The 16,768-nt window shown below is 60.5% G+C and overlaps 1 protein-coding gene across 1 annotated transcript in view; it reads left to right on the plus strand.

The window, feature by feature from the left end:
* The window catches only part of MGMT (O-6-methylguanine-DNA methyltransferase), a 277,476-nt gene extending 268,471 nt beyond the window's left edge, over positions 1-9,005 (plus strand). Inside the window, exons 4-5 of the mRNA XM_059395961.1 lie at positions 973-1,112; positions 8,739-9,005. Of these exons, the coding sequence (XP_059251944.1) occupies positions 973-1,112; positions 8,739-8,924 (326 nt within the window). The 3' untranslated portion in view covers positions 8,925-9,005. The remainder of the gene's footprint in view (positions 1-972; positions 1,113-8,738) is intronic.
* The last annotated feature ends 7,763 nt before the right edge of the window (positions 9,006-16,768 follow it).

Below are 16,768 nucleotides of genomic sequence, written 5' to 3' on the forward strand. Positions count from 1 at the left end.
AGAACCAAATCGCACTTGGCCAGCTTGGCACCGAGTGTAATTAGTGCTATTGTGGACACACTCGGAACACGGTGCTGCCCGCGGGAGCCTTCCCTTTGCTGTTGCCATCAGGAACTCCCGCCCCAAGGGCTCGGTGCCCTTGCCGTGGGGGACGCGGCTCCGTGTCCAGTGCTCCCGAGCCGCGTGTTCCCTTCGGAAAGACAATAGGTATCGATTCAGACCAGCCTCCTTCGCATGCCTGGGAAACCGCTCCAAAGCCTGGAGGTGGAGGGAGACAGTGTCCTCACGCGCTCACCTGTTCGTTCCTGCTGTGGGAAGAGGAGCAAATGCACTTGACGTGCTTCGTCCATTAAAATGGGAATCCAGTCATTTTTGCGGCCCTGTTCATTACAGATGCCTATAGCCAAGGTCGCCGCCGGCCCGTGGACCGCGGTGTTTGGCATTCTGAGCCTGTCCGCTGCTGGATGTGGACGGCTAGCATGAAATCACAGCCCGACCCATGGCTTCTTTCTCTCTGCGTCCCAGCTGAAGCGGGGAATTCACCGGCGGTGTCGAAGGTTCTGCAGTGCGTAGGCAGGCAGGGCTCGGGGCTCAGTAACTGAGCTGCTCACGCACTGACGCACGCGGGTCCTGGAAGAGAGGGCAGGGCGCGGTCCTGCGCGGAGCCCGGGGAGGCGGAAGGACGCTGCAGGTGCGGGGTGCACAGCCGCGGGCCGCCGCAGAGGGGCCAGCCCGCACCGTGCCAGGGCCGGGCTGAAGGGAGCGTGCGTGAAGGCCGTGTTTTACCTGAGGGTCGCACTCCTGTGGCTGTGGGTGTGCGTGTGTCGCACTCCTGTGGCTGTGGGTGTGCGTGTGTCACACTCCTGTGGCTGTGGGTGTGCCTGTGTCTTCTGTTGCAGGACTGGCAGCTCTTTGCGTCAGAGCCTGGGGGCCGTTTGTCCCCAGGGCGTCATTCTGTGTTCTGCCTTTCAGATTCATTCACCGCCCAGGTGTTGTGGAAGCTGCAGGAGGCCGTCAAGTTCGGAGACACCGTTTCGTACCAGCAGCTAGCGGCCCTGGCAGGCAACCCCAAAGCCGCGCGGGCAGTGGGCGGAGCCATGAGGAGCAACCCTGTAAGTTGGGGTCTGTGTGGACGTCAGTGTGGCCGCGGTCGGTCGGGGGGCCTGGGCGCTGCGCTCGGGGGTGCGGGCCGCAGAGGTAGGCGTGTGCCCCGAGCCGCGCTGGGCCGGGAGGAGAGGAAGCACTCATGGCGGGTGCTCCCCTGAGAGGCAGGGACGGCTCTCGTAGGTCTGTGCCGCTGGTCCCCATCTTTGGTGAGGGGATCAGGAAGCATTCGCACAAAAGCCCCCCCCATGCATGTGGGAACCACAGCAGCTCATCGTCAGAGGCAGTACCGAGGCGGACAGGCCCTGGAGAAAGTGGCGAATGACATTCGTTCTTCCAGTAACTGGGTACACGGGCTGCCTCGCACGTGCCCAGCACTCTTTCAGGGGCCAGGCCTACAGCCAGAAACCAAGCAGACAGGCTGCCCGTATGCAGCATCGTCCTAGAAGGAGACGTATTCTGGGATCCCGCATGCATAGGGAGGCTGGACATCTGACACCAGAGTGTGCACCTGGGGGACGGGGCTGATTCACGGCATTTGGGCGTGTCTTCCGCAGGGGGTGGCTCCTTCCCCAAGCCCCTTTGTGTCCTTGTCCCTCCTGTGCATCTGTGGTCAGACTTTGCAGAAAGGGAGGTTCACTGCAGGCAAAGCCTTGCTCACCAGAGGACGGGCCGGTGTGGGTGGCCGCGTGCCCGTCGTCCCCACGCCTGCACCTGGACCACAGGCTGTGCTGGCTCAGAAAGCAGGTCCTTGTGAGGCCGTGGTGCCCCCATCCCAAAGCAGCCAGGTCCTTGGGGGACCCCACACAGCCGAGTGAGACCGGGAATATTTCTGTTCTTGGTAGCCCCTCCAGTACTGGGCCGCGGCCTGCTGGCGCCTCCGTGCTGGCTTCCCCCTGGAGCCGTGGGAGAGGGTCTGATGGGTTGGAAACAGCCCGTCCTATCAGGGGAGGAAAGTAGGACCGTCACATCCTGGGATAGGAAATTACTAGATCAGAGAGACCTCACTTTTTTGAAACTTGCTGTAGCTTTGCAGTGTATTTCCAGCATTATCTTTGTCACTGGTCCCCTGGGAGGGGCAGGCATTGGCACACCTGGCTCACTGCTCTTGCCGCTGGGTCCCTGTTGCCCGAGGGCAGAGCCCCGGCTCTCTGAGAGGTGGTGTTTATGAGACTGCCTTCTTTTTTCTAAGAAGCAACCGGCAGGTTCGCAGTGCATCGCACCGTCTTGCGTGTCTAGTCTGGAGAATTCTCTGCCACGTAGAGACATCCCGGACGGTCGGGAGCGACGTGGAACATGGACCACCGGTCATGCCCGCGCCTTGCCGCGACCCGGGTCCTCCATGACGGTGGATCATGAGTCATCGGTGCTCTGTTCCAGCAGTCCTGTTTCTGGTGCGGTGTGGCCCACATGTCCTGAGTCGTCCCCTCCACACACCACGGGCTCAGCTTTACCGTACGCACGAGGTGATTCTGCTTTGCGTTCCAGCGTGAATTTTTTTACGTTTCCTGATAAAGTCTGAACCACTTTGTTCCTTGGGAAGGCCACTGTCTCCACCAGGTGCTGAGCAGTGGGACTCGGCCCGGGACAGATCAGCAGTTGGGACGCTGCAGGACACGGCTCCCTGTCGCACCTGGCGAGACGGGTGCTAGAAGCTAACGGGTTTGCGCCTGCCCTTCCGCGGCCCGTAGTCGCTGTGTCCCATGGACGTTCTCCCTCTGTCCCAGATCTTTGTGCCTCCTTCAGGCCAAGGCTCTACTCCTCGCGCCCTTTGTGGAGGGGGGACACTCTTCTCAGCCATGGAGGGGCGATTCGGTTCCCACCGTGCACCGCAGGTGCTGTGTGCTGATGCCTCCCGCAGGGGCACACCTCCTGTCCGGTGCTCTGCAAACACGTGCTGCCGGCGGACACACAGACAGCAGGGGACCCTCACCTGCCTCGGGTGCTGACAGCGGCGTCTCACTCGGCCACAGAGATGCCGTCAGTGCTCAACGATCACGCTTGCGGCGATCTTTAGAAACATTTATCGTTCTGCAACCAAAAGGCCTCTCTCCTCCTGCTATTAATCTCTATGAACGTCTCTGTTCAGATAGGGCCCCAGTCACAGAAATTTATAAAATTGGATCTCACAAGGCTTAAAACTCTAATGTCCCTAAAGTCTGCGTATTGACTTCCCAGTCTCGTGCCCAAGAGCAGAAGGGCCATGAGGACACCGGGTGGGAGAACCAGGCAGGCTCCTGGCCCCACTTCTCAGCACCCTCCCATGCCGACAGCAACCGGGCTGGAGGCGAGCCCTCGGGGGCCCGTCCGTGGGACCCACTGTGGCTGGGCACTACCCACGGCTCACGCTGGGCCCCTTGGCCTGAGCTGGTGGCAGAGGTGCGGGCAGCTGCAGGACCGGAGCGGTGCCACCGTCACAGCACGGGGCTGCCGAAGCTGTTCCTGCGAGGGGAGTTTCGGCTCAGCTCCTGGGGAACCTTAAACTTGACCTAACACCTCCTTGGAAGGGATCACAGAGCCTCCAAGAGGCGACTGAGGAACCTGGGGGAAGGGGGCCCTGAGCAGGGCCTGGACCACAACCGACGTGGCCATCACATGTGGGCGCCCCCTTTCCCTGGCACTGGCAGTGGGAGGCCAGGCCACACAGCCCACGCGGCAGCTGCGGCACCGACAGCATCGTGGAGATGCGCTCGTAGATCATCTGTTCGGGCTGAATAGAGCAATTGTGCATTTCAAGGAGAGTGAAAGACGGGTTTGGAATGTCACGGGGCACCGTGAAGCTCGTCGTGCGTTCATTCCTCAGGTGGCGCCATGAACAGGAGCACGTGCCGGTTCACATGACAGCTTTGCCGTGGCGTGCGGTCCCCTTCCCTACTAGCGGGAGGGATGGCTGGAACCGTGCGGGGGCTGCTCCTGTCCCCACACGCGATTTTTCCAGGTTTTCCACCAAAGACTCGCCAGCCCAGGTGAGCCGGTGTGGCCGCTTCCAGAAGGTGAGTGCACTCACCCCCCGTGTAGCAGGGTCCGCGAGCTGGTGGAGCAGACGGAAGACGCCTTGGGCGCCCCACAGTAGCACCCTTCCCTCATCCTCAGAAGTTGCTAAATGCAGTTCAAAGGCAATCGATGCGTCGCACAGAGCGTTTCCCCACTTTCTTCCAAACAAACGCATTCCTGACGAGTTAGTTTACTCACAGATCGCCACGAGCGTTAATGACCCCCCGAGTCTTGTTCTGCCAGTCACCCAGATGGCCGTTGATGAAGATTTAGCCTCATGTTCTAAGTGTCAGGGCTGTCAGCGGGCTGAACTGTTTGACCAGAAGAAAAAACGCACAGGGAGCTATTGATTACAGCTTCTCCGTGTCACTTGCTCACCAGGATTTAGGTATTGATGAGGCCGCGAGTGAAAACAAGCTCTTTCCCTTGTGGGCTACTACCACGAGAACAAAGGCGAAGTTGGAAAAAATATTCAGCCAGCACTAGAATCAGAGGGATTCCATTATTGATTGAAAGGCCCCTTCGTGTTATTTTTGTTGGAGACAAATCTATGGGTTTGGAAGTTTTATAGCTTTTGAGAAAGGGTCCATGTAAGGGATGGGTTCACGTATTGGATGAATTAGATTTCACAGCGTGAGGATTTCGATGCGGCTGTGATATTATGAGCTGCTTGGTTATTGATAAAAATTACATTTTATGCAGCACGGGGCTTTAAAGGAGAGACCGTAAGAGGGCATGGATCCTTTGAAATGTCCTTAGGGCTCCAATAAATTTTGGCAGCTTTCGTTATTTTAATAGTCTGAATCTGCCACTAAAATTAACACAAACAAAAGCAGTGCTCCCGTGTCTAGGAGAGAAAGCAGTGCGTCTTCGTGTCTTCGGTGAGTCCCCATGCCCGTCGCTGCAGGCACAGTTAAAGCCTGGCCGGGGAGGTCAGCGTCGCCATCCCACGACCACTGCGCTATTGTCCACATGACGCATAGGGCCGGAGACTTCCCAGTCCGTCTCTTGTAATTCCACAGCTCGGGGAGCAGGGCAAGAAAATCAAAGCTCACTCGTGAAGTCTGCTGTTAGGTAGGAAAATTGAATTGGTGCCTAAATGCTTGTGAGCCCAGCTTGGACTAAATCTCTCTCTCTCTCTCAGTCAGAGCTTCAGTTGTGTGTCATCTGATTATGCCCTCACAGCAGTTATTAACGTGACTGTCGTATTGGATCAAGACCCTCGATCGGAATCAGTATTGCGTTCTGACAATGGCCAGTTACAGTGGGAATGGCAAGTGTGTGCGGGACGGGGCAATGGTGCTGCTCTCCATCAGAGAAGCGGCGCAAGAGGAAGCCAGGTCTCCCCCAACCCCCAACCCCGCTGCTCCTTCTGAGACCACCCTGAGACTGCGTGCGTTCCCATGGCAACCCACACTTCCAGGCAGAACCAGGACCAGTGTGATATGGGAGGAGTCAGGTTCTCACCACCAAAGCCAGATGACCTGTGGGGCTGACCAGCACCCAAGGCCATGCTCAGCACTCCCCCTCGAGCAGCTGGTGTCGTGGCAAGAAGTATGGGCGCCAGTCCTGCCTTGGCTGAGCTGGAAACGCATCTTTGCCTCAGAGGTGCCATGTGAGCTGGGCCAGCGATGTCATGTGAGCCGAGGCTGACCACGCATGGCCTGGGGCTTGTCAGGGACACGTGGTGGTCTGCGCCGGGCACAGAGCACGCGCTCCCCGTGGCCCTGTTGAGTGCTGCATCTGGGACGAGACTGGGGACCATGCCATCTGCCCAGGGTCGGGCACAGCTCAGCACCCACCAAGGGCGCACTCCAGGCAGGGTGTGGCAAGCTGAGACATACGCATGGCCCCAGGACAACCGGATACCACGTACCTGTGCTTAGCCGCTCTTCTAGAAACACACCTGACTGACGGCTCATGGCTTTGTCCAGCTCAGGTCTTTGGAGGTGGAGCTTGGGGGCAGGAGGTGTGGATCTCCTCTCTGCTGAGCTGCGGACTCCGTCGAAGGAATCTCTGGGACCCTGCGGGCACGGCCATATGAGCGTGACCCCTGAGGGCAGGACAGGGGCTGGCGCTGCATGGTCCCTGGCACCTCCTGTGTCCCTTCCAGGGCGGGGTCTGCGGAGCAGCTGTGCGCTTCCTTCTGCCCCAGCTCGGTCTCCAGCGCTGAGCCGGTTGCTGTAGCTGCCCTCACTGGCCATCCTGTCCTTGTCAGGCCGCCACTGTGCTCTGTGCTCTGCACGATGACGAGAACCATCCCTGAGCACGTACTGGGCCTTCGGGGACTGACCACCTGTGCCCCTTCGCCCCAGTCAGGATGGAGCCACTTAGGAAATAGGACTGACTGACCCGGGCCTCCTGGAAGTCCCTCAGATTCCGAGTAACTGCTTGCTGGGATCTTTAAGCAAAATGACCGTCCATCTGCCGGAGCCCCTGCAGTGGGAACGCTGCGTGTGCCCTTGCGTGTGGGGGCCCGGGCGTGGCTGTCCCTGCCCTGCTGTGTGCTGCCCACGGAGGGAACTCCGCAACCCGAGTCCGACTCCGTCCGCTCCGCACCTCCTTCCCGCCTGTGCTCTGGGCCAGCTAAGAAATGGACAGAGGATATCAGGGTGTCAGCTTTAGTAGGGTAAAGGCTGGGGGCAGGGGTATGGCCACGGGGGCCTCCCAAGAATTCCTCTGGAATCGGACCCCCTGTGCTGTACCAGCCCCGGCAGGGCCAGCTCTGCTGACCGCGCCTGTGCCGTGGGGCAGACGGGGCCTCCCTGCGGGACCTCACGGGCGGCCGAGCTGGGCATTCTCGTCCCTTCCTCCACGGTGGCCCGTCAGTGAGTCCTCCTCGCCTCAGGCAGGGGTGAAGGATGGGGGCGAGCAAGGCCAGGCCTGTCCCTCGTGGCGGAGGGTGTCCTGCCACGTGGAAATCAAAAGCAAGGGTAAGGCTCGCTGTGCCCGCGCTCCGCAGTGGACTCCGTCCTGAGGACAGACTCCGAGTGGGTCTGCCACTGGGTGTCCTCGGAGCTCCCGTCCACGTAGCCCAGGCCGTAGTGGGAGGACCAAGGCATTCCCCTGGCGACAGCTGCTGAAAATGAGCCTCCGACCTCTGGAGGGAGCGGAGGTCTCCTCCCCTGGTAGGACTGGCTACCAGGAATGTGTTCGGCGAGATTGTTGGCCCGCGTGTGGCTGTGGGAATAGTGTCTCCCCGTGTGACCATGAGCTCCCTCGTGTCCAGCGCCTACAGGCCCCGGCGTCCACTCTAGGATGTGAGGAATCAGACGCCCACAGTTCTGCGCTGCAGCGGCTCTAGGCAAGGCAGAAGAGCGTGCTGGGCATGGGGGAGGTCCGTCTTTGGGGCATTCAGTGTCCACTAGGGAAACCTGCCTGCGGTTCGGGCCCTCCTCCTCTGGGGCTGCGGGCCGGCCTGCCCTTCCCCTGGGACTGGGACAGCAGTGAGCTGAGCGGCCCATAGGTCGGACGGGCGGGGTTGGCGGAAGCCCACGGCGCACCGAGCCCCCCTGCACCTCTCCTGGTGCGTCTCAGTGACACCCGGCTGCCCCTGGTCCCGGCAGTGGGTGCTCTTTTTTTTTTTTTTTTTTAAGATTTTATTTATTTGACAGACAGAGATCACAAGTAGGCAGAGAGGCAGGCAGAGAGAGAGGAGGAAGCAGGCTCCCCGCTGAGCAGAGAGCCCGACGCGGGGCTCCATCCCAGGACCCTGAGCCGAAGGCAGAGGCTTTAACCCACTGAACCACCCAGGAGCCCCAGCAGTGGGTCCTCTTAACCATAGTTTGGCTTCTCTCTGTAGGACTGTGTTTGGGTTGGTTTTCATCATAAGATGACCTACCTCGCTTTTAGTGAAGCCATTCTGTTCACTAAGGCAGTTTGTCTCCAGAGGTGAGAGGCTATTTGAGGCTGGCCGAGCGGTGAGGGCCACTGTGGCCCTTGGTCTGGAGTCCTGAGGGACCGTGGGAGTGGGTGGTGTCCAGGGGCAGGGTGGCAGCAGCAGTGGCCGCTCAGGTGAGAACACAGGAAGACTAGAGCTTCTCCACCTTCCCAAACATCCCGGGCTGGTGAGTGCGGACGGACGCTTCCAGGGCCCTGCGTGGCGTGAAGCAAAGTCAGCAAACCTTTCCTATAAGGAGCCTGATGGTAAATAGTTTAGGCTTTCAGAAGCAGCCACAGACAGTACGGCTACGTTCCCATGAAGCTGTGTTTACGAAATAAAGACCATAGTGGCTGATAGCCAGTTTGCCAATGCCTCTGTGAGTACCGCCTTCCCAGAAGGTTCCTGTCGCTTCTCGAGATATTTGCGATTTTGCATACCATCCTGTAACTTGGAAATGTAATTTTGAACTTGGTAAGCGTACACGATTGATTTCTTACCAGCGGCATTTTTCTCCTCCCGGGTCCTGCTGTAAGGGGGTTCTCTGGACTATGCTGGACGTTTGGCTTGGAGCATTGTGGAACCCTTTGGCCCCCTGAGGCCCTCAGATACCAAGGGGTGTGTAGGGCCAAGACAGCCAGTGGGCGGCCTGCATGTGGCCGAGCCCCTGCTAGGTGAGTTGTGGTCAGGGGTCTTGCTTGTGACCCCGGAGGCCCCGTGGGCCCGGAGCCCAGACTGACGGCGGCTTCCTGTTTTCCAGGTGCCCATCCTCATCCCGTGCCATCGCGTGATCTGCAGCAGCGGAGCCGTGGGCAACTACTCCGGAGGCCTGGCCACGAAGGAGTGGCTGCTGGCCCACGAGGGCCACCTGGCGGGGAAGCCGACCAGTCCCGGGGGTTCCCATCCGGCTGGAACGCAGCTTGGGGCGCAGGGTGGCCGGAACTGAGGGTTTGCAGGCGGCCGTGTTGGAGCGGCACGCGCTGGCACCGTTGTATTAAAGCTCTGGTCGTGTCCTGAGGGACGTGGAGCGCGTTGTGCGTCTCGTTCTTCCGTTTCGCAGCAGAGCGGGTCGGGGTCGGGAAGAGCGGCCCTTGTTCGCAGACGTCCCCGCGCGGCGCTGTCCGTCTCTGACGTCCGCCAGCGCCACGGCGAGAGAGCAGGGGCCTGGCAGGCAGCGGGGCGACTGTCCCGGAAGGTGTCTGCGGGGCCAGCGGCTGTGCCCCCCGCAGCGCCCCGGTCCCCACGCAGGTCTGAGAAGCTGGCCGCCCGCGCCCACGGCCCGGCTCCCCGTCCTCTCGGCCGTCGAGGCTGCCTGGCCCGTGTTCCCCGCTCCCAGCTTCCCTGCCGGCCGGGGCGGCCCGGAAATCGTGCTCACGGGGGCTTCCCCGCCTCGCTTCTCTCCCGGCCAGGAAGGCCAGCGCCGGGGGCGTCCATCCGGGGTCGTGTCTGCCGAGTGGAGGAGACCCGCCTGCCAGCGCGAGCCGGGAAAACAAATGGCTCTTTGAGGCGGGTTTGGTCGCAATGGCTCCTTTACAGGGGCCTGGCCTCGGGCCCCCGCCCCTCTCCTGACACGGTTGACCCTCGCGTGCCCCGAACAGAAGGTGACGAGGCTTGCCGACCTCTCCTCCCCCGTACCCCAGGACTGAGCCTGGAAGTCAGAGGTCACACAAGAAGGTGGGTCAGCTCCTGTCCCCAGGGGCAGTCTGGAGTATTTCCAGCGTCCACCAAGGACCTCGGGCTGACACTTCATTACCCTGTTGTCATTTTAGCTTCGTAATTAAGTAGATCTGAAAAGCATACGGGGAACTTGTAGCTGTGCACGCAGATAAATAAAATAGAGCCTGGGATCTAGGGAGAAAGGAAGCCGCACCCCGCCACACAGTAGAGAGCTGTGTTTGTGTCCCAGAGAGCTGGGACACTGGAGGGCACGGCCAGCAGCTCAGACAGTCTGGACGGGTCCCTGAACGCCGCAGATACACAGCCTGTGGAGGGCGCGGTGTGGGTGTGTTTTGTATTTCTTGTTGGCACCTGTAAAAGAACAAGTACCTAATGTAAACACAGTTCCACCAAATTCTTGCATTGTTTCCTCAAAAATAGCTCTGACCATCACTGCATTGTCTTCCAATTCCGCTCCTTCTCCGAGCTTCTGTCTGCGGGCATGCCGTCCTGCTCGCACGGGCAGCCGCGTAGCATCCGACTTCGGGATGGACCCCTGAGCCACCTACGCTGAGCCCCCGGCCGGCTGCGAGACCATAAGCACAGTCTCTCGGCATCTCCCTGCGCTGGCAGAGGGGCTCGATCCTGGGTTTCTGACGCGTTCGGAAGATGGGTGGGGGTCTGGGGCACACTTTGCATTTGGAGGCCAGGCAGGAGGTTGTGTCGTAAATTCTGTAAGGAAAATGCTCTTCCCCAGGAACTCACGGTCACCGAGAAACGTGACCACACTCTGCCCTTGTGCTCTGCCGGGAGGAGAGGGCGGGGGCTCTCCACGGCAGGTTCTCCTTGTGGGCAGGGGTGTGGACTCCGTCTGGCTGCTTTCCGATAGAGGGCACCCTAGCAGTGCACTAGGGCTGCGGTTGGGAGACCCCCAGCCACCACGGGCTGGGATGGATGTGAGAGTGGGGGCAGGGCAGAGCTCTCCGAGCGGCTCTGTGACGGGCCCGGCCCGCGGAGCATGAGGTGCCATCGCTGCTGCTGGCAGGCCCCGGCGATGCTCCGCATGTCCCTTGCCACCCACGTGCTGGGCACGCAGGCCACCTCCTGGGTCAGGAAAATGCGGATGATGCCACGTGCTTCCCACTGCGATCTACAGACGCCTGGATGGGCTCCGAGGGAGCGCCCTGGGTGGGACAGCCCCCCGTAGCAGCATGCAAGGCCCCAGCGCCCTGCGGGGCTCAGCCATGTGCATCCAGGGGCCTGCCCATCAGCACAGACCAAGGCGACCCTGCGGCCCGGTGTGGCCAGGCACCGCCTGTTCGGGCCGTGCCCTCGGTGCAGAACAAACCCGTGCTCTGTTTTCTGTCTCCCAGGGCTTCCTTGGCTCTGTCAGAACAGGCTTGATATGCGCCCCGAGGTTCCCGCTGACAGAGGCGGCGACCGGGCTCAAACCAGCGCGTGTACCGCTCCAAGGACAAGCTCTGCAGAGGCCGACATGAAAGCCCACGCGGGGCGCCTGGAGCCGTGCTGCTCACGGTTGTGGCGCAGTTTATGGAAATAAAGAGGAAAAGGAAAGGCACAAAGAAATACAAAAATGTTTTCCAAATAAAAAGAAATGTCGAGACAAGAAAGCTGTGTTCTTCGGCCTCAGCCCCGGGTCCCCTGCATGGATTGGTTTCCCTGTCCACGTGGCGCGGGGGACTTTGAACACGGACACGGAGACCCGCGGGCAGGGGACGGCTGGCTCTGCGCGGGAGATCGGCTGGGGTGCGCTGTGCTCCCTGTTTCCAGAGACTGAGCCCACGAGAGATTCAGAGACGGTGTCTGTGTTTGCAGGACCACGCGTCCTTGACGCCGATGCCCTTGGCCAGGCAGGCGCCCAGGGTTACAGCGGGCGGCCGTGTTGCTCACCAGCCCCTTTCCCCATGTGCAGCAGAAGCGCCAGGGAAGGCCCCCCCATCCACCATGTCCCATGGCTGCACCGAGAGATGGAGGACCAGCACAAGTCTGCCTTCCCACCGCCTCCAGAAGAAACACCACAGTGTCTCGTAGGCGCAGGCGCTGAAGCGGGGCTGCAGTAGAGGGCCCCGAAGGGAGTGTGGACTCTGCGGGATCGGCTCCTTGCAGCTCTAGACACTCGGACCGCGGGCCAGGCATGTTCGGGGGGCAAGTAGGCTCACGTTGTAGGTACCTAACTGGGACTTCTAATCCTTGTCTGCTTCCTACCCGGCAGACGCACTTACAGAACAAGCCGCGCGTGTCTCGAACATTTGCCAGAGAGGGAAGTCCTTCCTATCCCGAGGGGCTTTGGGCGCCCGTTTTCTTCCGAGTCTCTCCGCACACCATGTGCTCACTCAGAATCTCCTCTTCCGAGTGGCCAGGGCTGTCCAGTGCAGCTGTGTTTATGCTGACACCCTTTTTGTTTCTTTTTTATTTTTTTTAAAGATTTTATTTGTTTGACAGAGAGAGATCACAAGTAAGCAAAGAGGCAGGCAGAGAGAGGGGGAAGCAGGCTCCCAGCTGAGCAGAGAGCCCGATGTGGGGCTCAATCCCTGGACCCTGAGATCATGACCTGAGCTGAAGGCAGAGGCTTTAACCCACTGAGTCACCCAGGCAACCCCGCCTTTTTGTTTCTTAGCCCATTCGTGAGCAACCGCATTATCCCAGAACTCATTTCCTTTAAAACTGTGAAGGAAGGATGAAGCCCGGACAAGGCGGTTGCTTAAAAACCCAAATGGTGTCTTGCTCCCGCGGGAGCCCCGTGCGGCGTGTGTGCTGTCTCCAGAGGACTTGTCCTCCCCGCGGTGGCGCTGGCAGGGCGGACAGGCGCTGGTGGCCGTGTCTCCCCACCCATGGCACCCACATGCCCCACCCAGTCGCGGGGACCACAGGCAGCAGCACTGGCCCAAAGCCCGGCCACCGTGAGAGCAGGCGGGACATCACAGCCGAATCAGTGTGAAAACTGTTGATTCTAGAGCTGGCCGAGCTCTTAACGCGATTTTGGTTTCAAGCTGCCTTTAGGAGGACTCTGAAGCGATAAATGACATATGTGGACACACAGGATAAAGTGTGTTATTTTACTTGAAAGATTTTCCCGCTAGACCCGTCGGGAAACTGAGCCCTGCTCTTGGTCCACGAGCTGTGATGTATTCGGGAGTATTTGGGAATCCCAGTGCGTCCTTTGAGTTTGTGTGCCCGCTGCCCTCCTGACGTGGGGTCAGGGGGTGAGGGCAGCGGGGGGCCCTTAGTGCAGATTTCGCTTTGTTTGGCCTCCCTCAGCCCATACATGGCTTTCCTTTTCCATTCGCCAGCATTTGATTGAGAGTCGGTGTTTAGGAAGCTGAAGCCCACATCAACTTTACCTGTTATCAGTTATCAGTTTGAAAGACGCCGAGATTTAAACGGAGCTCTGCCATGCAGCCCGTCGGTCCTTCTGTCTGTCTGGAGGGAAGAGGGTGGCAGTTGAAAGCCGGACCCAGAGCCTGGAGAAAGTGCAGGTCCTGACGCGTCTCTGAGCGGCGGAGGCAGCAGGGCTCGGACCCGGTGGCTCCAGCTGCCGACAGATGAGCGCGTCTGGCCTCCATCAGCCGGACGGCGGCTCCGGAGCGTGTGTGCTGGGCCGCCGGGGGAGTGAGGCCTGGGGCAAGGGCCTGGACAGTGAGGCACGGCTGGACACAGAGCCCAGCCCGGCGGCGCCCAGACTGATGAAAGGACATCGTTAACAAGGCTTTAAAGTTTTCTCCGTGTTTTTTCATTGAGAAAAGCCGCGAGACGGAAATTCTGCACAGACGCTAGTTAAGATGGAAAACATGGCCCCGGTATTGCAGGGCACCTTCGCGAGGCCCCGCGCTCAACACTGTGGTTTGAGTCGCCTTCCCGGCTTACTGGCAAGGGGAGCTCGTGGTGGGGGGCGGTGCTCGAGCAGAGCAGGTGGCCCCGCGTCCGACGACCGAGCCGGCACTGCAGGTGGTCGTAGCGTGGACGCTGGTGCGCAGGAAGGGGAGATGCGCTGCTCCCGCGGCTGCCCTTACCTGCTGGCTGTCAGGTCCCCGCGACCAGCTTCTCATCCGGTGCCAGGTGCCCGGGACGGGGGCTGCGAGGGGCAGAGCAGGGGGCCCGCGGCCTGTGTCCCTTCTCGTTCCTTGCCCCTCGGCGGCTGAGGCACCCCCAGCAGGCCCACACCCGAGGCTTCTCTTACGTCTTCCTATTACACGTCACTTGTGTTTGGTTCCCAAACACCAGCAACATGTTTGTTTCCAGATTGCTTTGTTGACTTAAATTAAGAAAAACCCAGCTGGAGAAAATACCAGTGTCTAAACATTAAGCAACATGTGATATTGTGCAAAAAGTATTGCTTTTGCATGTTTTGATTGCCGTAGCTACGAGCAGAAGTCCGTGCACGTGTGAGCGTCTTGGCAGGCGATGGGGCCCCAGGTATGCGGCGCTGAGCCACACGCTCCTGCAAGCCATTCGGGCCCCGAGCCCTGTGGGAAAGCTCTGCAGCCTGGACCCGCTCTCCCCAGCCCTTAGCCGTGCCTCCAAGGGGCCTGCACGGGGCCTCTGAACCTGCCCAGCCCTGGTCGCAGGAGCCGCTCCCGAGAAGGGAAGGCCAGCCCCGGCCGTCTTTGGGGATTCAGTCAACTGAGGGCTCAGGAAAGCAGGTAGCGAACACCGACCACCCTCTCTGCTCACCTCGGAACCACGCAAGGTGTGTAGCAGCAGGGCACGGTCCACCGGGAAGGGAGGCCTGTGGGACGGGGGAGGCCGTGTGGCTGAGCTGAGGTCCCGGCACGGTCTGGCTGCATTCTCGTGGATGCAGTCCACGAGGAGGAGGAGGACAGTCCCTGCTAGAGTTAGATTTTGTGAAAGCTTGGAGAGCCTTCCAGATAAAAGCTCCTGCGTAAGTGTACGGTCCTGCTCCTGAACAGACGTCCTCAGTGCCATGCGGGGGACAGGAACCGCACGGCTCCCTCGGTGCTGGTCCAGCTGCAACGCGCTCTGCGGGGCCTGGCACGGTCTCCAGGTGCTTCCTTCGGAGGCCCTGCTAACTCCCGATTCCCAAGAAGGGGGTTAAAAATACTCCCAGCAGGAACCTCTGTGTGAGGGGCGCAGTCCGGACGGAGCCCTCGCTCGTGCTGCCGCGTCGACCCCGCTGCAGGGCCTTCCTGGTTCTCCCGGGCCGCGGTGCAGCCCACCGTCCTGAGAACTGCTCCCTACAGGGGAGCGGGGACATCTGAGCCTCGCTCCCACCTGCCTGAGTGCCCCTTGGTGGCTGCTGCACAGCGGGGAGCCAAACCTGGCCCTTCGACCCATTCGCACAGCTCCTGTGCACTTCTGGGACCCTTTCTCCTCTTTTCCCTCGGGTGCTGCTGAGTCCTTGCCACACTGCCACTGTGCTCAGCCAGGCGTCTGGACCATGTGGAAGGAGTCCCAGCCATGTGTCTCTGGGTGCAGCCCACGGCACCCAGCACCTCCCCGCAGCCCTCCACCCCCAGAGGGAGGGGTGGGCTGGGGTGGCTCTGTCCCTGTTGCATTGTCACCAGCACGCATGAGAGCGGGGTCTGAGGCACGTTGAAGGAGGCGGGCAGGGGCATTAGCCCAGGGGCAGCCGGTGAGCAGGGAGGCGGTCTGTGGCTTGCAGCATCGAAACCCCACCCCGGCCATCAGGGTGCACTGGCCTGGGAGGCCACCCCTTTGCAATACTCAAATTCAGCTCGTACAGTGAGAACATTCCTAAATGTTCCCCTTCCAGTTTTGCTCCTTCTAGAATCTCCTTCAAGTGGCCTTTTGTACCATAATTTGGACCATTTTTCTTGGGAAAAGGGCCTTCACAGTTTCCTGGGCTTTGGCTGTGGTCCTCCTGCCCGGTACAGCCTCCCCAGATGACCCATTGGATATACGGGACGGCTCAGGTCTGGGCTCACAGGCTATTCCCCTCACCCAAGACCCTTGCCAAAGGTGGCAGAGCGCTGGCCATGACCACACCTGACCACATTGTCCGTCCGACTGGCCCTGTCAGAGTCTCTGGGTCGGGGTGAGGTGGATGGAAAAGAAGCCATGAGGCAGTTGAACATTCTAGAACATTGTGGAGCCCGCTCCCATTGGGCTGGTAGAAGAGCTGCTGGCTGGGAGTCAACCCTGCCACCTCCTTCTGGGAGTGGATCCGGTCAGGGAAGGAAGAGGCCCACAGGCCCCTGCACACAGGCAGCCTCCCACTTGGGGGCGAGGGCAGTGCCTTCCCGAGACCCTGTCCCACTGTGGGTGGTGCTCGGAGCCTCCAGGCCCCACTTTGAGGGGTCGCTGTCCATCTCCTGGGATATCCCAGCTTTGGTTCCTCTACCAGGAGGCACACAGAGAGCAGGCAGCAGCATCTCCTGCACGGGGACCTGTGGGAGGATGTTCCCAGCTCCCGAAGCCGAGGCCCTCTGTCCCTGCGGTCACCAGCCTCCAGCCATGCCGAGGAGCATCTGAGCCTGGTCCAGGCCACAGCCAAGTGAGAGAGTGGTCCGGGAGTGGCCCGGCCCCCAAGCCCAAGCCTTCAGAGGTTACGGAGCCCTCCTTGGTGCTGTCCCTTCGTCGGCTCTGTCCCCGGAACCCATGACCACGTTCAGACAAACTGCCACCATCTGTCGGGGTGGGCGGCAGTGTCTGCGGACGTCCACGGTGACCTTGAACTGGGTGGAACAAGGGTCTGTGGAAGGACAGACGGGCAGCACCTGTGAGTCAGCTCGCACAAGGAGGGCTCTCCCCAGAGCCACAGTCTGCTTTTCTTAGGACTCCTCCTGGCCACTGGAGGAGGGGGCTGAGTTCCAGATGGCACGCAGCTGGTGCGCTTCTCCACTCCTCCGTGGAAAGGCCACGGCAGCTTGGCCCACGGGTAAGTGTGGGGTCGGGACGCGTGGAGGCAGCCAGCGTACAGCGTCAGTCCCTGAGCTCCTGTGCTCAGTGGACCCAAGGCAAGTAAAGGGCAGGGGAGGCCAGGACGGGGGCAGGGAGGAGCAGAGACCTCAAGTCACCCCTTGTTGGCTGGAGGTAGTCCAGGACTGTGACCTTCGGTAGCTGGTCCGGATGATCTAAAGACACTTGCCCGGGGTCTCCTTCCTGATTCAAGGATCGTAGGCCTGCGTGAACATG

The sequence above is a fragment of the Mustela nigripes genome, chromosome 4 (assembly GCF_022355385.1).
Source record: "Mustela nigripes isolate SB6536 chromosome 4, MUSNIG.SB6536, whole genome shotgun sequence".
Lineage (NCBI taxonomy): Eukaryota > Metazoa > Chordata > Mammalia > Carnivora > Mustelidae > Mustela > Mustela nigripes.